The sequence below is a fragment of the Metarhizium brunneum genome, chromosome 6 (assembly GCF_013426205.1).
Source record: "Metarhizium brunneum chromosome 6, complete sequence".
NCBI classification, from domain to species: domain Eukaryota; kingdom Fungi; phylum Ascomycota; class Sordariomycetes; order Hypocreales; family Clavicipitaceae; genus Metarhizium; species Metarhizium brunneum.
Genome location: NC_089427.1, coordinates 3,335,274 through 3,360,946, shown reverse-complemented (window position 1 = coordinate 3,360,946; position 25,673 = coordinate 3,335,274). Strand labels below are relative to the sequence as shown.

The 25,673-nt window shown below is 52.3% G+C and overlaps 11 protein-coding genes across 11 annotated transcripts; 7 read left to right on the top strand and 4 right to left on the bottom strand.

The window, feature by feature from the left end:
• Positions 1–308: 308 nt before the first annotated feature.
• On the top strand, positions 309–1,958 carry G6M90_00g103570 (uncharacterized protein; the record flags this gene model as incomplete). The annotated part of the gene is made up of 1 exon (XM_014690505.1): positions 309–1,958. One exon carries the CDS (start codon positions 309–311, stop codon positions 1,956–1,958), a length of 1,650 nt encoding a protein of 549 aa, XP_014545991.1.
• Positions 1,959–2,393: 435 nt separating this feature from the next.
• Tgs1 (Trimethylguanosine synthase) lies at positions 2,394–3,297 on the bottom strand (the record flags this gene model as incomplete). The annotated part of the gene is made up of 3 exons (XM_014690506.2): positions 2,394–2,958; positions 3,015–3,113; positions 3,173–3,297. The coding sequence occupies 3 exons, from the start codon at positions 3,295–3,297 to the stop codon at positions 2,394–2,396; spliced, it is 789 nt and encodes a 262-aa protein (XP_014545992.2).
• A 384-nt stretch (positions 3,298–3,681) lies between these two features.
• G6M90_00g103550 (uncharacterized protein) lies at positions 3,682–4,831 on the top strand (the record flags this gene model as incomplete). Its single annotated transcript, XM_014690508.2, has 3 exons — positions 3,682–3,846; positions 3,918–4,001; positions 4,067–4,831. 3 exons carry the CDS (start codon positions 3,682–3,684, stop codon positions 4,829–4,831), a joined length of 1,014 nt encoding a protein of 337 aa, XP_014545994.2.
• Positions 4,832–5,017: 186 nt separating this feature from the next.
• Dad1 (Dolichyl-diphosphooligosaccharide--protein glycosyltransferase subunit DAD1) lies at positions 5,018–5,671 on the bottom strand (the record flags this gene model as incomplete). Its single annotated transcript, XM_066131618.1, has 4 exons — positions 5,018–5,084; positions 5,151–5,214; positions 5,273–5,330; positions 5,396–5,671. 4 exons carry the CDS (start codon positions 5,669–5,671, stop codon positions 5,018–5,020), a joined length of 465 nt encoding a protein of 154 aa, XP_065987565.1.
• A 344-nt stretch (positions 5,672–6,015) lies between these two features.
• Positions 6,016–6,481, top strand: G6M90_00g103530 (uncharacterized protein; the record flags this gene model as incomplete). Its single annotated transcript, XM_014690510.1, has 3 exons — positions 6,016–6,018; positions 6,089–6,209; positions 6,288–6,481. The coding sequence occupies 3 exons, from the start codon at positions 6,016–6,018 to the stop codon at positions 6,479–6,481; spliced, it is 318 nt and encodes a 105-aa protein (XP_014545996.1).
• A 266-nt stretch (positions 6,482–6,747) lies between these two features.
• On the bottom strand, positions 6,748–7,047 carry G6M90_00g103520 (uncharacterized protein; the record flags this gene model as incomplete). The annotated part of the gene is made up of 2 exons (XM_014690511.1): positions 6,748–6,950; positions 7,014–7,047. The coding sequence occupies 2 exons, from the start codon at positions 7,045–7,047 to the stop codon at positions 6,748–6,750; spliced, it is 237 nt and encodes a 78-aa protein (XP_014545997.1).
• Positions 7,048–7,351: 304 nt separating this feature from the next.
• G6M90_00g103510 (uncharacterized protein) lies at positions 7,352–8,031 on the top strand (the record flags this gene model as incomplete). Its single annotated transcript, XM_066131617.1, has 4 exons — positions 7,352–7,397; positions 7,466–7,556; positions 7,753–7,945; positions 7,999–8,031. 4 exons carry the CDS (start codon positions 7,352–7,354, stop codon positions 8,029–8,031), a joined length of 363 nt encoding a protein of 120 aa, XP_065987756.1.
• A 4,007-nt stretch (positions 8,032–12,038) lies between these two features.
• NFYB (Nuclear transcription factor Y subunit beta) lies at positions 12,039–13,009 on the top strand (the record flags this gene model as incomplete). The annotated part of the gene is made up of 4 exons (XM_066131616.1): positions 12,039–12,204; positions 12,413–12,523; positions 12,604–12,731; positions 12,803–13,009. 4 exons carry the CDS (start codon positions 12,039–12,041, stop codon positions 13,007–13,009), a joined length of 612 nt encoding a protein of 203 aa, XP_065987578.1.
• Positions 13,010–14,584: 1,575 nt separating this feature from the next.
• Positions 14,585–16,426, top strand: rrn3 (RNA polymerase I-specific transcription initiation factor rrn3; the record flags this gene model as incomplete). The annotated part of the gene is made up of 1 exon (XM_014690513.2): positions 14,585–16,426. One exon carries the CDS (start codon positions 14,585–14,587, stop codon positions 16,424–16,426), a length of 1,842 nt encoding a protein of 613 aa, XP_014545999.2.
• Positions 16,427–17,190: 764 nt separating this feature from the next.
• Positions 17,191–18,805, top strand: G6M90_00g103480 (uncharacterized protein; the record flags this gene model as incomplete). Its single annotated transcript, XM_066131615.1, has 3 exons — positions 17,191–17,311; positions 17,741–18,266; positions 18,325–18,805. The coding sequence occupies 3 exons, from the start codon at positions 17,191–17,193 to the stop codon at positions 18,803–18,805; spliced, it is 1,128 nt and encodes a 375-aa protein (XP_065987556.1).
• Positions 18,806–19,237: 432 nt separating this feature from the next.
• On the bottom strand, positions 19,238–25,123 carry dop1 (Protein dopey; the record flags this gene model as incomplete). Its single annotated transcript, XM_014690515.1, has 6 exons — positions 19,238–20,545; positions 20,609–22,074; positions 22,127–22,368; positions 22,423–24,770; positions 24,839–24,966; positions 25,024–25,123. 6 exons carry the CDS (start codon positions 25,121–25,123, stop codon positions 19,238–19,240), a joined length of 5,592 nt encoding a protein of 1,863 aa, XP_014546001.1.
• Between the last annotated feature and the right edge of the window lie 550 nt (positions 25,124–25,673).

The window sequence follows — 25,673 nt, the reverse complement described above, 5'->3', positions numbered from 1 at the left end:
AACAGTGGGTGGTGTAACTACATTCTGGAGCCAAGTTACAGGACCCCTTCTTCTTTAGGTTTGGATGCTGCGCTCGGGCTCTGCAGCCCATTGAACGGCAAGGTTCGCCTGTCTAATAACCGTAGCGGCGCGGCTCGCGGCGAATTCGGAGAGACGTCCGTTATCATTGGGAACTTCTGTTAGTCTGAGTTGAACCTGGATGCACTTTGTAGACACCTTCCCAAAGCATATAAGTCGAGCAGCGTCCCGCCCCAGACGCCTTTGAATGTCAGAGTGCGCAACAATCAGGCACTGCAGCCCCTCCAAAAATGATCTTCTCGACTGTTTTCAAGCTAGGCTTGGGCGTGTGCTCATTGCTTCCCGCCCTGGGGGTTGTCTCGGCTACCGTCAGACGGGATGACTTCCCGTCCCTTCTCGACGCAACTCTAGATGAGCTTCGCCATGGTTTGGACGCGGGCCTCTTCACCAGTGTTGACCTTACAAAGGCCTACATAGCCAGAATCCAAGAGGTCGCCGATGAATTGCACGCCGTCAACGAGATCAACCCTGATGCATTGTCCATCGCCGCCCGCATGGACGCGGCGCGCAAGAACAAGACGGCTTGCAGCCGCGGACCTCTTTACGGCATCCCCGTTCTTATCAAGGACAACATCGCTACCCTGGATAAGATGAACAACACGGCCGGGTCGTTTGCTCTTGTTGGTGCCCAGCCAAAGGAAGATAGCACGATAGCCGCCAAGCTCCGAAAGGCGGGTGTCATTATTCTCGGCAAAGCAAACTTGTCGCAGTGGGCCAACTGGCGAAGCTCAAACACAAGTAGTGGGTGGTCTGCCTATGGAGGCCAGACAAAGGGTGCTTATCTTCGCGACCAGGATCCCTCGGGGTCCTCGTCTGGAAGTGGTGTTTCGTCGTCCATTGGGTTGGCCTGGGCGGCGCTGGGAACCGAGACAGATGGTTCCATTATTTCACCTTCCTATGTTAATAACATTGTGGGCATCAAGCCTTCTGTCGGCCTTACCTCTAGGTACCTGGTTGTTCCCATCTCCTCGCATCAAGACACTGTTGGGCCCATGGCCAGGACAGTCAAGGACGCCGCGTACCTCCTTTCCGCCATTGCTGGCGCAGACAAGAATGACAACTACACATCGGCTATCCCTTTCAAAGAAAGGCTGCCTGACTATGTCGCAGCTTGTAAGGATGACGGCTTGAGCGGCAAGAGGATTGGCGTACCTCGCGGTTTGTTGACGCCGTCACAAGATACGTCCCCTCTCTTGCAGGCATTCGAAAAAGCGCTGGAAGTTCTTAGGTCCGGAAATGCAACCATTGTTGACGACTTCGAAATCCCCGGCAGTGAAAAGATTGGAAAGTTCATTGAGCCTATCCTGGGCGCTGATATGCTCACAGATGTTGCTTCACACTACTTCAACCATCTCAAGACCAATCCTTACAATATCACCACTTTGAAGCAGCTGCAAAGTTTCACACAAAAGTTTCCCAAGGAAGAATGGCCCGTTAGGGATACCCAACTCTGGCAAGATGCCATTGACAGAGGATTCGATAACACATCCCCCGAATTCTGGAGTATGTACACGGAGCAGTTGGAGTTTGCTGGACCACAAGGAATCCTTGGTGCTCTGAAGAACAATTCGCTGGATGCCATTGTTCTTCCTAGCGAAATGCTCAACTCCCTTCCGGCCATTGTCGGCAGCCCCATCATTACCGTGCCACTAGGCAAACGGCCTGACGACTGGCCTGAGAGCAAAAATGGATTTGGAAATCTCATCGGCGATGGGCCAAATTTGCCATTTGGTATAGCCTTTGCTGGAGATCTGTTCAGCGAGGAGAAGTTGATTGAGATTGCGTATGCGTTTGAGCAAAAAACCAAAGTTCGGGGCACTATTCAGCCTCTTGTGAAACCAAAGACTGAACTGCGGGATGTGGTTGGGACAGGGAGTTGATCCTGGCGCCCTAAATAAGAGGGTCGGTATATTTGTCACTTTCCAGAACGAGTGCATTTGGCAGGGAAATACGAATCTTCCACGTATTTGTCACTATATCTGAACGAATGGTCATCGAAAGGTCCTGGTAGCACTACTCCCTGACACGTCAATGATGGTTCCAAATGAGGTTTGAGCCGCTTGGAATAGTAGGTCCACACTGGATGCACTTACCAATCATGCTCTGCAAGGCTAATAGAGAGTTCCTTGCATTGCAGCTTATATACTATGTGAAGCATAATAGTGGATGACATATTCATGTGATGCAGCCAAGGTGCAGGCTTGTGAGAAAGCGCTCCAGGAGTGACTGCGACTCGTGTCTTGACCTCCTGAGGAGCATGCCGGTGGCTTTTCTTGTAATTCTCATGTGACGCTCCCACACTATACCGTATATTATCATCCTTGGGCCTCACATCTCGGAATGTACGCCACCAAAGCCTTGCTGGCGCCCTCCATGCAATACTGCACAGCATCCACCCTCCTGTCCTCTGGTGCCAGCTTTGCAATCTGCCGAATGTCACTCGTCCGCGGCAGATACAATACGTGATCCATGCTCCTATATGACGAATGCAACTTATCCAAGTTGTAAGGTTGCATGTTGCTCAGGTCAAACACCTCGTCTGTCCTGTATCCTGGGCCTCCCCATGGCGGGCTTGAAAACAGCACCGTCTTGCTCACATCGACCCTCAGGCCTGGATGAAGTTCCTCAGGCCGATTGTGTAAAAGTTCCAGGTACTCAAAACTATCTGCATGAACCCAGGTGATTATTGAAGGGTCTACCTCGTAGAGCTCTGCGTTGTTCTGGGCGCATGCCAAGGTTGAGGCGTCACGTTCGACAGCGATGATTCGCTTCCAGCGGTTGGTGAGCGCGAAGGCGATAGTATTGCCTCCGGCGCCAGCAAAAGCATCTATGAGGGTGTCTTTTGAGGCGTCTGTAGCCGACAATTCACTAGCGATTTGACTTGCGGCCATTAGGATGCAACTATCAAGGCAAGAAGTCGTGATATGGGTACATACTTTGCTATTGGTTCTGGAGTGACACCAAACCAGGCGTCGTCTGTGAGGTATACGCCTTCGTCGTACCAGGAAAATATGGAATATCTCTGTGAAAAGTATCTGTAGCAAAGCTTTAGTATGTAAACGTCGTTGCTGATGGTGTGATGAGCGCCTCGCACTTTTGAATATCCCATGGTACCTGATGCCTGCCCTCGTAGTGTTTGCATTCGTCAGTAAGGGGAAACTTGTCAGCTGGCTCTAAGACATAGCTTGTTGCAATTTCAGGGACCTTGGCGGAGGCCATATCGACTTGCTTGTATGAAAGCTTGTCTGCGCACAAACTATACAGAGATCAATTTTTGTTGTGTCTCTTCTTCTCAAAATGTCGGCTGAAAATATAGTAGTGAGAGTGCGTGTTGAAAGTCAGACGCTGTCGACGGAAGGAAAAAGAAAAGTGGACCGCCCACCTACACCACCAGCGCCCCGTGCTAGCAACTGTGGCGCTGACCTCCCGCCTGCAAGGCTGCAATGGGACAGCTTGCGATAGCTTCAGACGACACCTGGACATCTGACCAAAGTCACTCGCCCCGAGATCACACCCAGCCTCCCAAAAACCCTCAAATTCGAACTTGCCAGCCAATAAACCACTCCACGAATATTGAATGAGGCTGTTCACGACACAGCAATAATGTTCAACGCCCTGAATCGGTTCATGTCCCGTCTGGACGGCGACGTGCCCCAGCGACGCAATGAGCAGGGATCCTTTGGTTTCCAGGTCCTGAGAAACACAAACCTACAGCTGGCAATCGAACCATGGTTTGACTTTATCGTCGGGATCAACGGACGGCCAATTGTGCGATAAAAACCCGTTCCGAAACGTGAATATCAAGCCGCATAGCTGACGCTTTCCCGTTGATATTGTAGGAAGACCCTAACCCAGCGCTCTTCGCACAAGAAATCCAAAATTGCGCCGGTGGCACCGTCTCCCTCGGTCTATGGAATGCAAAGGTATACCGGTCTACCATCATATTCGCTGAAGGATAGCGCCGTCAGAACTAACCCAGAGACTCTAGGGGCAACGGACGCGAGAAATGCACATTCAGGTGCCCCCCGATACTGCATCCCTCGGCCTTACCCTCCAATATTCACCAATTGCTTTAGCCGCCAACATCTGGCACGTACTAGACGTTGCGGCCAAGTCGCCCGCCGACCAGGGCGGCCTCCTCCCGTACAGCGACTACATACTGGGCAGCCCTGAAGGACCGTTACATGGCGAGAGTGCCTTGGGCGAGCTTGTGGAGGATCATATTGGCCGGCCGCTGCGACTTTTCGTGTACAATAACGAATACAACGTCACGAGAGAGGTCACAATACATCCTAGTCGAGGCTGGGGCGGCGAGGGCGCCTTAGGTTGTGTGCTGGGCTACGGCGCGTTGCACCGTCTGCCTGCGCCGTTGAGCGAGCCCGTGAGCGCGCCGGGGGAGACCATGTTTGACGGTGCCGTCAATGAGAAGGGCGGCGAGGCTGGGTTCGTTTCTGCAGGCGCAGGCTCCGTACCACCACCTGCTGCCGCAGCCTCAACTGGTGGTGAATATCTGGTGCCCGCGCAAATGGTTGGGTCTGATCCCATGAGTGCACCACCGCGTTCGGCGGCCAAGAAAAAGGACAGACATCATCCCGCCAACAACAACTTCATGGATGATTACTTCAAGGAGCAAGAAAAGAAGAGTCGAGAGCTGGACAATGCTCCGTCTGGTAAAGGATCACCGGCACCACCGCCACCCAAGGCAGGGGGGCCTCCAAAAGCTGCAACTCCTGTACAAGAAGCAGCTGAATAGATAGTCACGAAGTAAATGCGATAAATGATTCCCTAATTGACGTTGGCTTTTTTGAGTTTCTGTTCACTTGATCTCTATTCCCGCCCTGAATCTTGTCTTGCTCCCATATGAAGAAAAAAAACAGACTATGCATATCATACACCATGCGACTGCGCATCTTCCGTACTCTATTCTTGTTTAACGCCCTCAGTTGATAAAGTTGACACAGAAGAAGTGCAGGATGAGGCTGCAAACAACGAAATCGGCAAATGCCCTGTAAACCCAACCCGTCAGCAACCCCAATCAGTCACATCACAAGTTGCTCGCAAACCACACATACCTCTCGGGAGAAACAGACGGGAAATCGCTCTTATTCGCCGTAGTCGTCTGTATTCGCAGTGACACTACCCCATCGTCAGCATCCCTCAACCACCACGGGTGGTACAAGGCAAGAAAACATACCCGTCAAAACAAACTGACCAACCGAAGCACAGAAGCCCGACAGAAAAGCATTAAACGGCTACCCTCAGGCGTCAGCACATACGTCCCGTATCGGTCTCTGTCCAAGGCTATAAAGAAACGCACATAGTTGCCCGCGAGGACGCAGTACACAAACTGCAGCCCGCCGACGGCAATCAAAAAGAACAAGAACACATCAATAAGCTTCGTCCGCTGTGGCGTCTCCTTCATGTAGTACTGGTAGATGTTGAGCAGGACCTCATCCCAGTTGGCGCGGCCGCCTTTGTGAGTCGTTTTGGCTGGGAGGGAGGAAACTGCTGGCGCGGCGGGCGCCTCCTGGACGGGGACGGCGGCCGAGGACGGCGTGGCGACACGGTCGCGGGTGTTCTTCTTGGGAGCCATTGTGGACTATGGTGATCGGGGGGAGGCGGCTTCAATGGCGAAGAAAGAAGTTCGTGGAGGAAGGCTTTGGGAGAGATGGTTTACTATGGTGGCAGGTGTCGGATTTGGAGACTTTGGACAGGTAAGCTTCAAGGAGAGCGGGGCGCTGATTGGCTGGAGGAGCTGGGCCAGATCTGGGGGTGGTGCGACCCGCTGATGTCGTCAATTCCTCCGAGGCACCGAAGTGGTTCGGATGCAACTTGGTTCTGTTCATTGAACATATTCGTGCCTCTAGCGAGACGTAGTTTGTCCAAGGTGCACATAAGTTGCAGATACTATTCGCCTATTCCAAATTTTTAATAACGATGGTATGTATTTCCCCTTTGCTAAACCGGCAATCAACCGTGGTAGCTGGGCTCAGCAACTCACGCTCCGCAGCCTCAACTCGAAACCTCATCCTACGCCCTTGCCGCGCTCACTGCCGGCGGCGGTATAATGGGCTACGTCCGCACAAGATCCATGCCCTCAATCATAGCAGGAACCGCTGTCGGTGTCCTCTGTACGCTGTCTCCCGCTCCCGCCGCAGCCGCCTGCGCTTCGCACCAAGTAGTTCACGCAAGCTAACCATGGCATGTAGACGGACTTGGTGGCTACCGCATCCAGAACCAGCAGCCCTACGGCGTCGAGTTGAGTCTCTTGGCCTCAGTTGTTCTCGGAGGATCCGCCATTCCCCGCGCAATTCGCCTCCGAAAGCCCGTCCCGGTGCTGCTTAGTGTTCTGTCAGTCTTTGGTCTCTTTACCTTTGGCCGGGCGTACCAACAAAAGTTGTAAAAGCAACAGCGTAGCCCGATGCATATATGGAACAGTATAGGAATATTCTCAGCTCGAAAATAATCATGAAAATTGAGTAGTATCATGTCGCGTTGATCCTTTGTAGTGTACAAATGCCCCTCTCACTCAATGGACCTCTTTCTTTGTCGTGTTTCCTCTAACGCCCGTATGAATGTACAATTTTGTACACAATCACCTTGCGGTGGATTATCGATCGTGTGGTAAGTTTCCCGTTCGCTCGCCCATGCCACGTCAACCATGGCCATCTAGAGACCCAAGGCCTTCTGCTCCTCCTTGATCCTGTCGCGCTTCTCCCTCGCCGCCGCCCTGTTCTCCGCTTGTAGCTTTCCCCGCTCGAGTCGTAGACACTGGTTCACTTTGTCCTTGACGTCGTTGCACCCGCCGGTGGCTTTGTGCATGAAGCCTCTGTTGTGGCATTCTTCGAGGGCGGCGATGATTTCTTCGCACGCTTGGTCGGTCACCTGTTAGCTCATATATCTGTTGAGGAACCCCGTTTGCGAGGGGTGCGTACCTAATGCGTTCTTGGTATGCAGATGCGGGTGCATTTTAGCCTGGGAATAGGACGCTGAAGGGGGAGTGAATTGCTTGGAATCGATTCCCGGGACGAGATTAGATTGGGACGTCGACTTTTCGAGTGGTCGCCAGTGCCGTCGGGCCAACCAGAGACCTAGAATTTAGGTGGGCTTCCAAGGTCATCCACCTGGTGGGATGAAAGTCAAGCTGCCAGCATCAAACCACAACACCATCTCGTGCCTCACGCATCAACGTGATAAATACGGACAGGACCCCGAGGGGGCAAAGAGCTGAGGGGAACGGCCACATTGGGATCATAAGCCAGCTACTAGCACCATGTCTGCGTCAACGGCCGCGGCGCCGGAGGGAAAGAGGCAACAAGGTATGTCGAAAGCGTCTGGTATTCTGCCCCTCCTTCCGTTGGCCTTCTAGCAGCTCATTCTGAAGTAGATCTTCAAACGACATACTCAAATTACAAGAACACTCTGCAGCAAATAGCGCAAAAGATTGGAGATATCGAGCAAGAAGCCGAGGAGCATAAGTAAGTCCCCTTTCAGTGATACCTGGTCGAATGTTCCTACGCTTCGTCGCTGTCGCTGTCGCGCTCACGCGAACAATTGGCCCCCCCTGGTCTTCACACGCGCCTAAACGAAGCACCGATATTTCTCCCCCGGTTTTTATCTCACCGCTTCACTTTTCATCACACCGCTTACAATTTTTGGCTTGCAAATAAACAGATTGGTTTTGGAAACGTTGGAGCCTTTATCGGAGGATCGCAAGTGCTTCCGACTCATTAATGGCGTTCTCGTAGAGAGAACCGTCAAGGATGTAGTCCCAGCTTTGAAAACCAATCAAGAAGGACTGAAGAAGGTTTTGGATGACTTGGTGAAGCAATATAAGACGAAACAGGATGAGCTGGATAAGTGGAAGGTATATGCCACAACCAACACCTGTACAAGCGGTTTACTGACGACATGTCACAGAAGAAGAATAACGTGCAAGTAGTCCAGCAATGAGAAGGCAAAGAGAAGGTCCATGCTTCATAGGAAATAGATAGTCTTTCTCAACAGCAGAAACCTGAATGATGTACGGGGATTGGGGCAAGATTGTCACGTCTTGACTTTGGCCATTGGTCATCTCTCCGTGAACAAGCAATCTGCTGGAACATGTCACCTTCAGGCTAGTATGGCTTTCTTTACCCGCGGCTTTTTCTTTCATTAGCACATCATGGGTGAGCCAACACTCACCCTTGCGTTGCTGGAACGAACACATTCTAGCTGCATATCATGTTCAAAACGTGACCGGAAGCTGCAGGAAACATACCCGTGGTGGTGTGATGCCGCCGGTTAGAGTTGCCATCGTTGCGTGAATTTGGCCTGCGCGGCACTGGCCTTTCGCTGCCCAACTAGCCTATGAAATTTTTTTCCCTCAGCTCATGTTGAAGATCTTCTGTGGCGCACAATCCAACCAACACTGGTGGAAAGCAACTTCGGAAAAACTTTTGCAAAACTTTTTTCCAACTTGATCCCTGCCAAACATCAATAGTCAGTGTGCATGCCCTTCGTTGTGTTGCCTGCTTCTTGTAATTTGATCCTGAGAGTCAAAACCCGTGACCGAAGATGTGAATACCCGGCATCCATGGAGACAGCCCACCCACCACCATTTCCAGATTGTACTGTTGGCAATGCCACGTCATTCGGAAAAGATTCTCACGTTGAGAAAACAAATGCAATAATAACCAGATATGTTATCTTCTGTGATGCGATTCCCTTACTAATGTCCAATCCAGTACAAGGAGGATGATAGTAGACGCGGAATAATAGCTTCGCATTTCAGAAGAAAAAATATATATGCATACTTCATGCCTAAACATGACATGTCCTTCCATTCTGTGTATGACACATTTCAGAACACGATTGCAGCTGCCCACGGTGAAGATGCAGTAAGCCTCGCAAGCCATGGCTACCTTGAATATAGTTTCCTCGGACTTGGCGTGGCCATGGGCGATTTTGCCATGGCCCCCGTATCCTTGCCAGCCACCCTCTCTACTTCTCGAAGCGGCAGTTGGTTCCGTAAGCTCGGTGAGTGGTCGCTCTTGAAACAAGACACTTGTAAAGAGCGCCAAGGCGATTCGAGCTGCAGAGAATAGCGCCGCCAATGCTTGGTGATGCCTTGAAAAGGTTGAGCAGACGGCCGCATCATCACGTCACCGTCCAGATCGGTTTCCAAGAGATGTTGGGGTTGTTCCAAGTCGAGAACACCGTAGCCATTGACCACGGAACTGATGAAGGATTTTGGGTTCCATGCAGCTAGACTATCCGCATATGCAGTAGAGCCTTGGTAAATGGAATTGTGGTGATCAGATGTCGGAGGTGTCGTTATCCGTATGCGAGTGTCGGCATTTACATGATGGGTGTGAGGGGAACGGTTCCGATATGAATGTCTTCCGTCCGTGTCAGATACAGTCCATCATCATATTTTGGCTAGTGTGGGAAAAAACATTTGACTGGCTAAACCTGAAAATTTGCAGCCAAGGGCGTAATATTTTTGACGAGATTCAAACATGATGATGGTCCTGTCGGAGATGGCTTGTATGCACAGTCTTTCTGCCTTGGGGGCTCGAGGCAGGAAGCCTAGATTGTACATGATATAGCCTTATGCCTTTGGCCCAGTCGGAAGGTATGGCTGGAGGTGCTGCCCAACCATTGGGTGTATTGGCGATTTGGCCGCAGAATGGGCCTTTGGGTCTGCATTCAGGCTACGGTTCCTGAACGGCTCCGACGCTCTGGGCATCGGCTGATTGGCAGAAGTAGTGGTTGGGGCAAACGCAGGTCAGCCTGAAAGGTAGTCTGACAGAAAGATCTGTTCCCTCATGACGTTTGACTCTGGTCCAACTACCTGGGTATGCATGAAGTCAGCAGTGATGCGAAAATGTGCATTTATTGTAACTAGATGCTGTGTTGGATGCGGCATGGTGTCAGACTCTCCATGGATCAAGCCAGGGGGGGATTCAAGAGATGTTTTCTCTTCTTGACCGGTCTTCCTGCCGACTTCACTTGCCATGGAGTGATGCAATAGCCAACCCTTGTAGGTTCGGGTATCATGCGCATGGCCTGAAGCACACCGCCATGAGTAGGAGCAAGTTCGTTGACCCCTGTGCTCGATGCAGGCTGGCGAAGAGGAATGTAATTATGGAGCTGTTTGATCACGGCACAGATGTTGTCGCTGATTGACGTTGGAAGTGAAGTAGGTCTGGCAGCTCGAGCCCGCAGTTACCTGGGTACTCACGAGCAGAGAGATGCATGCACCCTCCTACTTGTAGGTTGGAACCTTGGAGACGACGATACTTGTTGAGTGGCATTGCGTACTTGTCTTGGATATGGTGGCGGGGCGGCAGGAGAAGTACCGATATGTGAGCGTGATTCCAGGTACGGAAACTACTTGCTTAGACGATGCCGGAAACAGCTTAGAGCGTGCCCAGCCAGCGTGCTGCGTCTTATCGATAATGACAGCGGTCGACTGTGTTGCAGTGTTGCAAAGACGAGCGAACGGCGGGTCTCTCGTTGCAGGTGAGCCAGAGCCAGCCGGAGGCAGCAGTGGCAAGACGGCCATGCATTGAACGAGGACTCTAGAGACAGAGTATGGAGGATGGAGTAGTAGGCAAAGAGTTAACATTGAAGTCTGGTCGCACGTCTAGAGCTGGGGCGGGGCACAGCTGGACCGGCGAGGTTTTGGCCCCGCTAGTTACCTGGTACCTGTGCTTGGTAGCAATGAGCTGCAGTCCACATTGAAGTCAATCCCAGTCCCTCCAACTAGGGGCCTAGCGCACTATTACGCAGGTCTCCAGCAGCCATCACCAGCACTCGAGCTCTATGAGACGCCTCGAAGAGCGCCAGGCACCAACAGGCTACAGCACCAGACTCAAGCCGACGAAGACAAGCTCATTGAGCCCAGCCCAGCCCACTCAGAGGTCTGACAGCACCAGACGCAATGTTGGGTCGACCAGACAGCAACCGGACTGGACGGGTTTTCTAGCCTCGCATCCTCGTCAGCCTTCTTTCTCTTCAATCAACCCCACGCCTCTCTGCGCTCCACCAATGCAGTTGCTGCCACCTTCACGGAACAACGCCGATTCCCTCGTCTGAAGAAAGCCCATTTTGCTTGGGCTCCTGTCTCGCGACCCCAGCCGGTATGCCAGCCCTTTTCCATTGCGTTGCTTCTGTCTCGTCCTTTGCGCCTCTTGGGACGCACGGCCTGCCGTGGCTGTTGCGGTTGCGCCGTGTGCAACCTCGCATCGCCGTCGCAACCTTTGCGTCGATGTCGTCGAGCGCGAAGCGCATCCAAACCCCAAACCGCCTCGCCCGCGATCCCGTGCTCTTCTCTGCTCCCTGCCCGTCGCGACCTGGTCCTACCCAGTCCCCGATCATTCCCGGCGTCAGGAACGAAAAGAAAAGAGAAAAAAAACAGCTGTTCCTCTCTCTCAGCCCGTCATCCTGGGAGACCTCGTTCTTTTCCGACCGCTTCGTACACGTACGCCCCCGTCGTCAAGCTGATCGCACGGGAAGATTCGCGGCGCTCCATCTCATACGTCTTGGTGTCGTGCTGCCTCGCCTTGCCGACACCCGTGTTCTTGGAAGCTCTGCCTCTGCTGTCGTTTTCCCTGCATGCCCACCCCCCCTCCTTGGCCTTGGCCTCCCTTTTGGTGCGCCATCGTCTCCCAACCTACAAGAATTATATCGTACACGCCCAAGCATCTCATCATAGCCCCATTACGTTACCTTGTACCCCAGGCGAGGCATGGTGAAAGCCATATGCAGCCGCAATTGTCCGTTGAACGTCACCACTGACGCATCTCGTGCAGCTAACCAAACATCCATCAGCCCCAGGCAGCCCAGACCTCCTAGACTGCTTTCTGCCCTTCGTCAACGTGGCCAGGGGGACACATCATACCTCTCGAGACCCCATCTGTACCAGCCCGAACACCTTTTACACGGACGCTAGCAGCCGCTGCAGGTAGCCAAATATGTCGGACTCCCCCCAATCTCCTCCAAAGGATGTCGAGCAAGGTGCACAGTCACCCGACGACGAAGGACAAATGAATGACAATCAAGACCCACACTCGGCTGGCGGCGCCGCTGGTTATGAGTTTGAAGTTAAAGAGCAAGACAGATGGTTGCCTATAGCCAATGGTAAGTCGTTGATCTCCCTCTAATCTCCCTCTTGATTTGTTGTCTTTGGCTGGTGTACCTAGGGTCTCTTCGAAGCCGCCTGGCGTGTCTCTCACAAGTTGCCCACTCATGTCTCACGAACCAGCTCCTACTTCACCGGGAACAAGTCGTTCTACTACGCAAGAATATCATGATGAGCTCGATGCTAATATTCGTAACTTTGCTCCAGTCGCCCGAATCATGAAGAATGCTCTTCCTGACAACGCGAAGATAGCCAAGGAGGCTAAGGAGTGTATGCAGGAATGTGTTAGCGAATTTATCTCCTTCATTACCAGCGAAGGTGAGTCGAAGTCAATCCATCTGTTTGCCTAGCCATACAACTTGGCTCAAAAGGCGAATACTGAAACATTCGTCAACTAGCTTCCGAAAAATGCCAGCAAGAGAAAAGAAAAACGGTGAATGGTGAAGATATTCTGTTCGCTATGACTTCGTTGGGGTTTGAAAACTACGCGGAGGCTTTAAAAGTCTATCTTTCCAAGTACCGAGAGGTAATCTACTACCATCTGCTGTTGTGTAAGTCTGGGTGTTGAAACAGTCTGGTGTACTGACAAGCCGGCAGCAACAAAATCAGTCCAACCGAGAGCGTGTCATGGAAACCACTTGGGCTGGTTCCATGATGCCCGGTGAAAAGGGCGACGGGAATGCGCCAGGGCAAGAGTTTACCGGTGGTGATGCCTCGAACAACGCTGAAGCTGGCGCCGACCCTAACTATATGTACGGCCAACATGCCGGCCACAACGGAGCTGCGGCCGGAGAGGGCTACTAGAACGCCGCCTTGGCGCAAGTTGTTCAATTGAGATTGGCAATGCTGTAACGAACGCTATGAGAACCAGAACCCCCGGACCTTCTTAGGCCGAATGCCGCCAACTCCCAAGGCACGAAAATATCCGTACAGCAACCCCTGGCTCGTCCTAGGGGTATTTTGTTTTTTCATTTCCTAGTTTTGTTCCTTTCTTCTTCTTCTTGGGGGCGATTAGCAATTGTAAAAGTATAGGCGGCGCCTATGGTATACGTCAAATTTTATTTGGGAATCAATCAGGGCTTAGCAGCGCAGAGGTTACAACTATGTAACGAAACGTGGGCTGGAAAAGATGTTTTGCTTCAAACTGGCCTTGGTGCCTTCTTTTGCTGATGGGAAGGAACTTCTGGTAATAGAGCCTCAGCCAGCTTCAATAAGCACAATTATTAAGTGCACATGGTCGACAGACTTGACAGAGCCTAGCGCGGACTTGACAGTTTGGGATAGAGAGGGTTTTAGACTAGTACTTATTGTGGATAACTTGATGCGTTTCCCGTGACAAATTTTGAAGAATAGGGTGAAACGTTCCTGAATGATATCCGAGGAATGATTCGGTAAGCTGAATCCTTACCGTAGAGGTTGTTTGCCGGGCCAAACCGGGCTTTTCATTATTGAAGCGTTGCCTGATATCCACACGCTGCAGAGCGTGTGGTATGACGGAGTGTACGGAGTAGTACTTCAGTGTTGTATTTGGCTTAGGTGCGGAGTACGCAAGGCAAGTTCAACGTTGGCAAGCCACCGTGTGGGTCAACATTTGACGGTGCGCACGAACCATAACTCCGTACGGACACAGAGAAGGATGCAGCTAAAGACAAACTCGACTGGCAAAAAATTACAGGACCAACATGAAAAGGCCGAAAAAAAGATGACAAGTTTATAGATACATAGCCAGCACCAGATATATTCACCATGTTAAATATGGCAGTTTCGGTTCGACCTCTGACCTCTGAGTGGTGACCCAGATGGTAGTCGAGAGGCACGTGCAGGGCCCACTTTTCATTGGGAAAATCTTCCCACCGCCCTCTGCAGAAAAAAAAAACTGTCCCACATCTCCAACATCATTGACGTCGCCTTCCACCTTCTCCGCTTCAATATTTCATTTACTACGGTCGGGTCATCTCTTGATGCTGGCCAGTGATTGCGTTCCATGATATCCCCAGACGATAGGCATCCCGTATCTTAATGTGTCGCCACAGTTCGTGCTTCTTGTGCCATGAACATACCTTGATTGCGCATCGCTAGAGTTGCTATAGAAACTCGGCTCTTTCTGCCCAAGATTTTTTAGTGAATGTGTCGCATCGAGCCATCGCCATCTTGATGCGACCATTCACCCCAAACACCAGGGCCTTACCTGGCCACACACCACGAACCGCAACGCCTGTCAAGTCTATTCTGAAACCTGCTTCCGTATTGGGGAGAAGGAAAGAGGTGCACAACGAGACCGATTCTACATCTGTAGCGCCGCCCGACAGCCCAACAAAGCGACGCAAAGTTTTTTTTGACGACATTCGAAATGTAACGTACGAAGTTGGCCGCAGAACAATGGACGACGTCAAATTGGAAGTACGGGCCGCCCTGGAGGACCATCTCCGCGGCAATGGTGGCCAGTACGACATGCTGAAGGAGCTATTTGCCAAGGACAGACAAAGGTACCTGCCTCCAGTGGTAGGAGAAGACGACGATACTTTGAAACCATACGAACTCCAAGTTTATGTTATGGCTTTGACGAGCTGCATACCTATTCTGAAAGGGAAAGAATGCAGCGGTTTGGTGAGGACAATATTGCAGTGCTCTTGGCTGGGACGAGACGCCGCCTTCGCAAAGGTTTTTACGCACTTCTTGGCTGCCCTTGTCAGTGCGCAAGGGTCTTACCTCGTACCCGTCCTGTCAATGATGGTGGAAAAATTTCGCGACAGTCGACCCTCCGCCTGGTCCGTACCAGATTTCCCCGAGGTGAGCAGGGCCATAATGCGTGATCGGCTACACTCTGGCATCGAATATATCCTGCAGATGTTCCCATCCGCGGTGGCAGTGCTGGAGAACTTGCTCAGCTCCAAGTTCCCCTTCCCCGACGACTCGGTCCGAGTCCACATGGCCTATATCCACAACCTGCTTCAAGTCAAGAAATACGTGCCTGATTTGCAAGATGAGATCCTGGACCTCATCTTGAACCGAGTCGTTAAAATCGATTCCCAGATGCAGGTGGACCTAGAAGACTTGGACGATGACGTTACCGCAGCCGTTATGTACGCGCTGCGGGAGAATCAGCGACAGCCGTCGGCCTGGGAGGATGATGATTCTGACGACAGCGACAACGAGTCAATTGACAGCGAAGATCTTGATTACGACAAGGAAGCGGTGCGGATTAAGGCTGTTAAGGACAGTGTAGAGAAGATGGATGCGGTTCTGGATACACTCTTTAGCGTCTACAGCCCACACTTTGTAAATCCTGGGTCCGACAACGCATTCGACATGTTTACCACGATTCTTCGCGAGTTTGACCACATGGTATTACCTACGTATAAATCAAGACACACGCAGTTTCTGATATTCCATTTCGCGCAACGACACGAGCGTCTCATCGATGCGTTCTGTGGCCAGCTTATGGCCACTGCATTTCAATCAAACACGCCAAACGTGTTGAAGCAAGCCGCCGCAGCCTATCTGGCGAGTTTTGTGGCTCGCGGAGCGCATGTCCCACCTAGCTTGGTGCGAACCATGTTCACACTGCTCCTTCATCATCTTGAGCAGTACAGAAGAAAGTACGAGCCGTTGTGCCGCGGACCAGACTTGAAGAGATTTCACCCATACTATTCCCTTGTTCAAGCTACGCTCTACATTTTCTGCTTTAGATGGCAAGATTTGGTAGTGTCTGCCCCCGAAGTCGTGGACCCGGAGGATCCGGCATCCTACATTGGGCAGGATTTGGAATGGATCGGAACTTCAAGAAAAGATCTGTCAGTGCAAATCTTTGGCAAACTCAATCCGCTCAAGGTGTGCGCGCCTGTAATCGTGGACGAGTTCGCCAAGCTAGCACATCGCCTAAACTTCGTTTATATTTATCCGTTGGTGGAGAGCAACAAGCGCGTCCGGTTGACCCAATTCCTCTCGGCGACGTACTCTACGGGTGGCGCATTGCGAGATGCCGGATACGAAGGGCAAGGGGAGAGCTATCATCAACTCGACCCATACTTTCCGTTTGATCCATACCAGCTGCCGATCAGCAAGCGATGGCTGGCGGATGACTACGTGCACTGGAAGTCGGTGCCTGGCCTGAACCAAGATAACGACGATGATGACGAGAGCGATGGCATGGAAGAGGAGGACGACAACGAGGAGTTGGTAGAGGAGACAGCAACGGACACTGACGGTGATCACTATTGAGTAGCGAGTATGGTGGTGTGTGCGAATATTTTTGCTCTGTATTTTTTGTTTCCATCCTTGGGTACATGATACCCCTTGCTTTAGGGATGGCACTATTTAGCATCAGCGAGGAGTTGGGAAGATGTCATTAGAATATGAGCACACACAGGGCGTGGATCTTGTAGCGCAAAATAAAAGTGTTGAATTTTGGTTGACCGTGGCTTGCAATGAGCAGAATTTTCTCTAGAGAAAGATGCTTGGTATATGTGCAGTGAGAAGCCAGGCGTCAAATCAAGCGTGCATCAAAGTTGGGTATTTTGTGGGTTGCATCTGCCGATGTAAAAAGAGACGTATGTATGTACATTGCATGGAGCTTCCAAATGGGGATCCACCGGCTGCTCTAGTCGGCGGGCAAGATCCGATCTGCAGAGACTTGAACTGGTGCTGAGCATGAATCGGGGTGGGCAAAAAAAAAAAAAAAGAGAGAGGGAAAGAGAGAAAGCGAGAGGTGGTCAAGACGGATCGCTCACCGACCGATACTCCGCATCCAACTGTCAAGTTTCACGCCAACACGTTTCCACCACGACACATGAACATCCAGCCGCCCGGTTGATCTGAACCAGACAGACCTCTTCGTACAGTCCTCGGTGGACCATCGTCTCGCGGCTGCCGGGCCGTCCACGCACATCACGCAGGCACCGGCGAATGTTTACCTGGCCCAAACCCAGAGGGAGCCGTTGATAGATTTGTATATACGCCCGGGGAGGGAACCTATTACCGACGCCATGAGCGACGACGCGAGCAGGCCCTCCTTCACGTCCTTTTGGAGGAAGGGCAAGCAGAAGCTTCGCGGGAAGCCCTCGGCGGCGGCCACGCCTGAGGGAGCGGCCGCGGCTGCAGATCCATGTATGTGCCTGTCCCAGCAAGTCTTTCTGTCAAACATTTGAAGTCCCCGAGGTCCCTGCTCTGCGCGGGCCGCATCTCATGCGTGTGCGCGTATGCGTTGGTGGGCTGGTGTGATTTGTCGTACATGGCGCCCGGCGTGATTTGTCATGATGGTGTTGAGGAATCCGCATGATTCCAACATGACCATGTTGCTCATTTCTCCTATTATTTTATGATTTGTTTTTTCTGTTTTATATGAAAGACATGGACCTCTTCTTTTATCCATTCCCCCCCAATCTACAGATACTCTGTCTTTGCGGAAACAAAACATTCCATGCACAGTTGCCACCTTGAGTGTCCGGCACCACGCACAGCCTTCAAATTCACATACAATGCCGTTCCTCACCAAGCTGTCCCTCCCCCGAGTCTCCAAACATGCTAACAAGCCAGCCAAAGCATACGCAGACGCCGCCGAGCAGTCCAAGCCGGACAAGGACAAGGCCCAGCTGCGACGCGCGCAGGTACGCCGCGCGCAGATCCAGCACCGCCAGCGCAAGGCAAACTACATCAAGCAGCTCGAGATTGACGTCTCGGAGCTACGCGACCTCATCTCCCTCACGGAGAAGGAGACGGCCGCGCTGTTCAAGGAGAACTTTCTGATCCGGGAGGCCCTCGAGACCGCCGGCCTGCCGCTGGCCATGACGACGACGGCGGCGATGCAGCAGCAGATGCGCCTCGACGCTGGGCCCGTGGACACTCCCGCCGCCGCCGAGGAGTCGCCCGAGCTCTTCGGCGCCATTGACGTCGACGACCTGACGGTGACGCTGAGCATGGATGCCGCCCTCGGCGCGCCCTGCTTCCACATCAGCTCCAACTCGTCGGGCGCCAGCGCCGCCGCCTCGACGTCGCCCCGGACCGTGGCCGGCGTCGCCCTGACGTGGGAGCAGGAGCAGCGCGCCGTCAACTTTATCCTCGGGTATGTGACTCCTTTCACTTGGCGCGATTGTAATTGTACATGTGCTTACGACGGACAGCCTCGAGCACTGCTGCTGGGACCACTTCTTCATGGGCGACTTCCACCTGCACGACCCGGGCCTCTGCTCCGAGTCGGAAAGGGGCCACACGCTCATGGCGAGCGCGTACTGCATGGCCCCGGCACCCGAGAGCGTCTACGCCGGCCGCGCCGCCCTCGCGGCCAAGAAGCCCGGCAAGGCTGCGGCGCCGCGGCCCAGCTTCCAATGGGGCGCGTCGGGCATCACGCTCGAGTCGCTGCACGGCCTCGCCGCCTCGCTCAACCCCGGCGACCTCGAGATCACGCCCGTCCAGGCGTGGTTCGAGCTGGCGCGCCGGTACCCCGTCGAGGTGCTGCTCGGCGGCACCGTGCTCGACACGCTGCAGCGCGAGTTCAACGGCGTCGTGCGCTGCGTCATGTACGGCGCCGTCATTGAGAGGCTTGCCTTTGAGAGCATCATTGCGAGGGTGCTGGGCCCGTCCGAGGGCTCGCTGTGGGCTTGATTTCCTCCATCGTGTTTAGGACTTTTTTTTTCTTTTTTTGGTTTCTGGGCGTTTAAAACCCGGAGTTGGCGTGATTTCAAACCGTCTTTTTCTTTGGGACGGGGAATCCTGTGGCCACGAGACGAGAGGGGCGATAGAGAGAGCAAAAGTCGGCCGAGTGGACACGAGAGCGGTGACAAAGAGACAAGTTAATGAGCCTTCGCATTCGAATGTAACTTGGTTGCAAGTGGTTCGTGCCGTCTTGCAGGGTTGCTTTGTGATGGCGTGACAGGACTGGACATGATTTGGAATCAATCGCGAAGATGACCCATGGCGCCATGGCGGCCACCACTACACTACAGGCTGGCAGCTTGAAATTCTGGACTTAATCACACCGTCGCATCAAATTCATGGGTCCCATTGCAATAATATTTTTTTTTGTATTATCCACACTCACAGTGCCCTCACCATGGTCCTCTCGTCAAACAGATCCTTCAACAACCCCTCAATACAAGCCTCTCTATCCAGCGCTCCCATGGCATACGTAGACTCAAACGCATAGATGCTCAGTTGCCCAAAGAACGGGCGTAAAATCTTGGCCACTAGTTCATCCTTTCTCTCCAGGCTAACATCATCGTTGATACCACCTGGCCCGAGAAGCGGCCGTCTATGAGGGCCGCTCGCCGCCATATGCGCCTCCGTATCCGTTTGCAAGGCACTGTGGGTGCTGAAACTACCCAACTCTTCAGAGAGCTCGTCCGCAAGCGCTATGGGCTGATACGTGGACGAGCGGTAGACTGCTTCTATGGTGTCGGTGATGAAGAGCCACTCGTGAAGCTGAAAGTCGTCTGGGGCGACGCAGATGAGCAAGTCGAGAAGCTTGCACGCTTGTAAAATGCCACTGTTGAGATACATGTCCGACGCGGCGCTGTGATCTGGTGCGACGACGGATGAGATGGCGGCGTGGATCTCGCCATTGACGACGGGCCACGTCATGGCGAGGTGGATCGGGCTGGTTTTGAGAGCCAGCGCCCGGATGACCATGTATACATCGGCTCGGGTTGTTGACGATGGAGAGGAGGTTGATGTGGCTGATAGTAATTCAACCACTTTGTCGAAGATGGTGGGCAGTTCTGCAACGAAGCCATCGTCCGCAGCGGCCAGAACCAGCGTTGCAATTCGGCGCAGGTTGAGCTGTGTCTTCCTGTCTGCTTCTAGTCTCGCTGAAGTTGCGCCCACGCCAAACACTATGCCTGCCGTAGTTGGAGCACTGATGCGAGCTACGATTTCTGGCATCCGCTCCTTGTCCGTGTGAACCCACTGCTTCAGCAAGGGTAGCCATCCATCCTTGACCAGATCCAGGTTCATCCCAAAGAAGCGGTTGTCGTTAAATGAGTCCCCAATATCCCTTTTCCAGGTCTTTTGGTGGTTTTGCAGTCTCGACAGCTCGTGAAACAGTCTCAAAGTATTAGACGTTACGGTGTCTGGGAATGACTTGGAACGCAAAGTCGGCCCAACAACATTGGTCGAGATGGTGCCAGCAGCAGAGAGAACTCGGTCGGGTTCAAGAAGGATCTTGGATAGGTTTGGTACCACAGATGCCAATACTGAGACGACGTCGTCAGGCCCATCTCCTCTCGACCCCTGTCTTCCTGGGCCATCCGCCTTGGATTTTTCCGGGATATTGGTGAGGCTCCCAGACTCTGTAAACGTTAAAGGTCGAGTCGTGAACAAAGCAGCTAGTAGTCGCAGGAAGATGTCCTATAATAGTGTCAGTAGAATGCTATCCTTCCGCGGGGGGTTGGTTGTATGCATGTAACTCACTCCCAACTCTCGCCGCATCCGTCTCTGCTCTCCGAAGTTGGTATTGTCCACCTTTTCACCGAGAATAGCTGCGAATTCAAGAAGACCGGGCAGCGTCTGGCGATGCGGGAATGGGTTCCCGAGAAGGTCCTTGAGAAATGTCATGCAGTCTTGCCAAATCTCGTCCATGGCGTCATCCTCCAAAGACCTGCTATACTCGACAAGAAACACAACAAGATCGGAATCTTGCAGGGAAATTGTCAGGGTGGATTTCCGGACTGGATCTAAGGCGCCAGGGTTCGTCCGGCTATAAATTGCATTAAACAGCGCGGGAATAGAGTGCCTCGGTCGGCATGCATCAAGGGATGAGAGAAAGTTGAAAATTTGTGTCCGCTCCGTGTCGCTGCCAGAAGCTCGCCAGATGTCAATGACGGTCTCTAGACATTCCAAAATCTCTGCGGTAAAGAGGTGTTCCATTAATCTGCGAGCACGGTTTCTCATACGTAAAGACGTATAGCCAAAAGATGCCGAGGAGCCAGAATCCTGTTTCCTGGAGTCATCGCCTTGACCCCAAGACCATATCGCATAGCAGATGCGCATCGCATCTTGAAAAGCGAGATGAACAGTAAGGCGATCATTGGCCGTGGCGCTTCGTGATTGAGGACCTTCTGACTGGAAAACACCGGATACCATGCTTCCGAATAGCGATGATGGTTGCTCAGGCCCCTTTATCAACTGGATCCGGGCTTCTTCAGCGAGGAGCTGATCATGCGCCAAAGCCAGGACTTGTTCCAGCCCGTTGAGTAGGTGGATCAATGTCGACTCGGGTGTGTTCCCTGTCGTGATGGTTTCGCATGGCTCGCTTAGGAAAGTTTCGCGGAGGCCAGCAAACGTAGATCCTATGTGCCTGCACAGCGTCTCGACCAGTGGAATAACGGTTTGAAAAATGCTCTGCGAATAGAGGGCGATAATTTGGCCAAGAAACGATATCCAGCTATCAAGGACCGATTGGCTATTTGGCGAGCTCAGTCCGGCCTGCAAGCATTTGAGCAAAGCCGGAGGCATTGGTGGACCTGTTGGTTGGATTTCGCTTGATGAAAATGACGAGTGCCCCATTCTGGAATTGTCCGCACTGGTAGGTCTCTTCTCCGAGATTTCTGCCGACTGTCTGTCATGTAACGCCATGTTTCTGAGTTTAACGGTGTCATATACAACATCGAGCAATAATACTTGGACGTAGGGGTCGGGGGTGTTGATGGATTTCGAAAGTTTATCAACAAGGATATGATCCAGTTCAAGGCTGGACAGGGGAGCGGCATATCGGCTGGATAAAAATTGATGGAGAATTGTTAGTGCAAATCGATGCAGTTGGCATATCCGCTCTCCCAGCTCGGGACTGGAAGATGATGGCCGCTCGCCTATAACACATATCATACACACACGAACGAAGAAATCTTGAAGTGTCATTTCGTCTTCCTCCGCTCCAGCTACGCATGGTCAGCAAGGAAACTAAAGTTGAGCAAGATATCAATGACATACCCCTGATGTGAGCCGAGCCGTCACTAAAAGAGACGTATTTAGATGCCAATACCGCTCTGGACATATCACCAGATATTTTGAGGACATTGTGGAGCGTTCGTAGGTAGTAGAGACACAATTCCAAATCATCATCTTCTGTGAATGTGGTTGACTGGGAGTTGACTTTCTCGCTAGCACGATGGGTGATGACATGGTTGAGGAATGGCAGTTGTGCCATCTTCATCGCGAATACCAGAAACAGCCTGTAACAATCAGTATGTACCACAAGACGAAACTAGACATGTATAGATGTTCACCTGTCGATTCCAATCATACTATTCAGCCATGATTTAACAACCATGTACGTTTGTGTTCTGTCGTCCAAAAGAGCATCCAAGACCAAAAACATGGGCTGTGTGAGCATGACCTGGTAGTGGTCGGTGCCAGACAGACGTGGTATTTGTCGTTGATCCAGTGTCTGGCCTTTGGAGCCTCTACGCTCAGAAGACACATCTTGCAGACTATGTGACCACAGTACACCAAAAGTCCGTCCATTTTCAGCCGAATGAGACGTCTTCTCAGGACCTGCCATTGGTTTGGTCAGAATTTCAGCAATGGCTGCCTCTATGTCACGACCAGACAAGGTAAGTGCCGTCTGCAATTGCCACAAGCAACGCACGGTTTCGACGTGGTATTTGGGTTCAGAAGCGGACAAGTAGGACCAGCCATGGCGAACTAATGGCCCTACGAGGTCAGAAAACTCCTTGTCTTGAATCCTTCTTGCGGAATATAGTTGTGTTGACAACATAACCATGGCCGAGAAATGAGGAAACAATAGTGGTTGCGACTTGCTTAGCTTGCCATGCAGGTATGACACAAGCTGTTTTGCGTCGAAGTGGTAATTTCCAGGCGTCTTGGAAAGAATTTGAGTCAAGATTCGTACGCGAATCGCGATATCGTTCACAGGTGAGTCCTTGGAGTCATCGCAAATGTAAATGACGGCCTTCTCCAACAATAACTCCCCTGATTCTACAGCAGTAAAAGGGGGTTGTGATGACTCCAAATTGCCCTGTTCATGTACATAAAACGTCTTTATCTTTTTCAGGAGCTCAATACTGGACGTCGATAGCAAAGCTGTTCTGTCTTTTTGATTCCCATTTTGCTCGAGTCTCTGAGGGAATGCTCGTTCAGGAACAAGTTCCAATAGTGAAACAACGGCGCCGAGAACTTGGTCGCACAGCTTCTCGGACTCGATATCTGTCAAGGCCGTCTTCGCCTTGCGGTTCTTGGAATCCTCCAGCATCAACAACGCCGCCAAACATGTCAGCGGCGCGTGAATTGTTACCATCTCCTCTTCGCGAACATTAAAGCTGGACACGATGAAGTTGACCAACGCAAGCTTATCCATGCGATCCCTTGCAATGAGGCTTCCTGGTCCAATTGCCTGGGCCAATAAGCCAACAATCTCGCTGTAAATCAAACCACTTTCGATACCATCGAAGAAAACGCTGGCGCTACGGAGAACTTCGTCGAACTCGGATTTGCTGGCGGCCTGGGCCTGGAACTTCCGGACACTATCAACAACCGGCATGAAGATTTCAGGTACTACAAGGCCGCCAATCTCCCATCTATCCATGAGAGAAAGACAAATCCTGTATGGACGGGCTCGCTCGGCGCTGTTACCACGAGATGCACCTTGAATCATCTGGAGAAGCGCTCTGGTGAGAGGCTGCAGGCCGAAGTCTTCGAAGTAGGTCGTTCGCGAGGATAGGTAGGCTTGGTTTTGTTCATTATGGTCGCCATCTTGACCGGCCGGCTCAGGCCCTAACAGCCATGCCCAAAGACGACGATTTAAGCTCATATCTCGTCTGGTAACTACACCAACTGCTGCTTTCACGAGCAGCTCTAGATCCGCTGGCTTTACCCGAGATTGGAGGACGTCCGAACTAAGGGGCAAATGCGATACGAGAAGGTCGAGAAAGCCGCGTTGAATTAACAGCTGCTCGTCACCTAAGCCGCTTGCGAAGCATCGTACTAGTAAGCCCGGCTCGGGTGACGTTACGATAGCGTGCAGGCTCTTCGTAATTCCTTCCTCTCCAGCGCCAGCGGAGGCAGTCGGGCCAAGCTTAGGTAGATAGCGCACAAGATAAGCCAAGGCTCCAGACCTGCGGCTATGGCTAGTTATGGCAGCTAGGAAGAAACACTGCCAGAAGAAATCGTCTCCAGAGGCATGGTGCTCTCCCAGCCTCACACTTTCCCGAGGCCGTATGGCTTCCTTGAACCGTGCCACCAGATGCAATGTTCTATCAAAATCCTCACTTGTTTCCTCCTCTAATCCAGGAAGCAAGGCAAGTATAATAGATCTCATGGCTGGCCGGAGCGATCTGGGGTCGAGGTCAAGGAAGTGGGTTTCCAAGAGGTCTAGGTACGGCGATCGGACAGACAGCGAGGCGAATGACAGTGTAGGCGCAAGGCCCGGGAGATATAGGGGCAGGTCCCGAGACAGGCCATCCGTCCCTATCGTTGTGAATATATAGTTGTACAGCTCGAGGGCCTTTTGGTGTACACCCGATGGCAGAGCGGGATTGAGGCATTGCGAAAGACGTTTGGCAACGAGGGCCTTGGTTGGAATGGAATGAAACGATGGTGGCCGAGCTTGAAGCGACTAGTCACAACCACGTTAGAAAATATGATGCTATTTAAAGCTTCTAGACGAGTTGGCGCAAAGCATACCTTGAGCAGCTTGTTCAAAAAGGAAATATAGTCTGCCCATTCCTCGAGGGCGGTTTCAAACAGCGAAAGTGTCTTCTCAACGCCAGCAGCATATCTGCGATAAGCTTTGTCCTTGATCGGGATTTCCTCTGTTCCCACGCATTAGCATCGATTCGGCATCACAACAGTGCTGCCTGGTGGCTAACCTCCTCCAAGTTGGTTTCTCCATTGACGCGGTATGGGAGAATCCCGGCCGGAACTCTCAGGCGAGCCCGCAATGGCGCCGGATCCCGGATCAAGCGCCATGGTCGTGAAGCAATCGGATCATGTGGTATCCTGAGGGCATCGCTTGTCGAACGTCTGGTCCGAAGGATCGTGTGTTAGACCGAGCAGTACAGCTGTCAAGGGAGGGTGACGTGGGGTGGATTCGCGACCATCCATCCTTCAGGTCGACACGCATCCGCATCAGTTGACTGATGTGAGGCTACGTTTCACAAGCCACCACTTCCAAAAGAGTGGTCGACGCGCAGGGGTCGCGTGGCTGGAACGTCTGTGATTGGTTTGTTGCTAACCTGGTAGAAGCCACAGGGTTGCCCATTGGCGCAAGGCCACCTCGAGCCACGAGCCAGCTGCTGCTACAAGACATGTCAAGACGTCACAGCCCCTCAGGCAGACGTGACCGCACATGTTCATTTCATCCACGCCTTCGGCCTCGACCCCGTCCTCATCCTCACTGTCGTCGGCTCCCAAAGCCAAAAACAACCATGTCCTGGTCTATTCGACAGTTTACCACCATTTTTCGGGCGCTTTAGTTACCCGTTGTAGTGTAAGCCGTGTCGACATCACTCAACCCGCC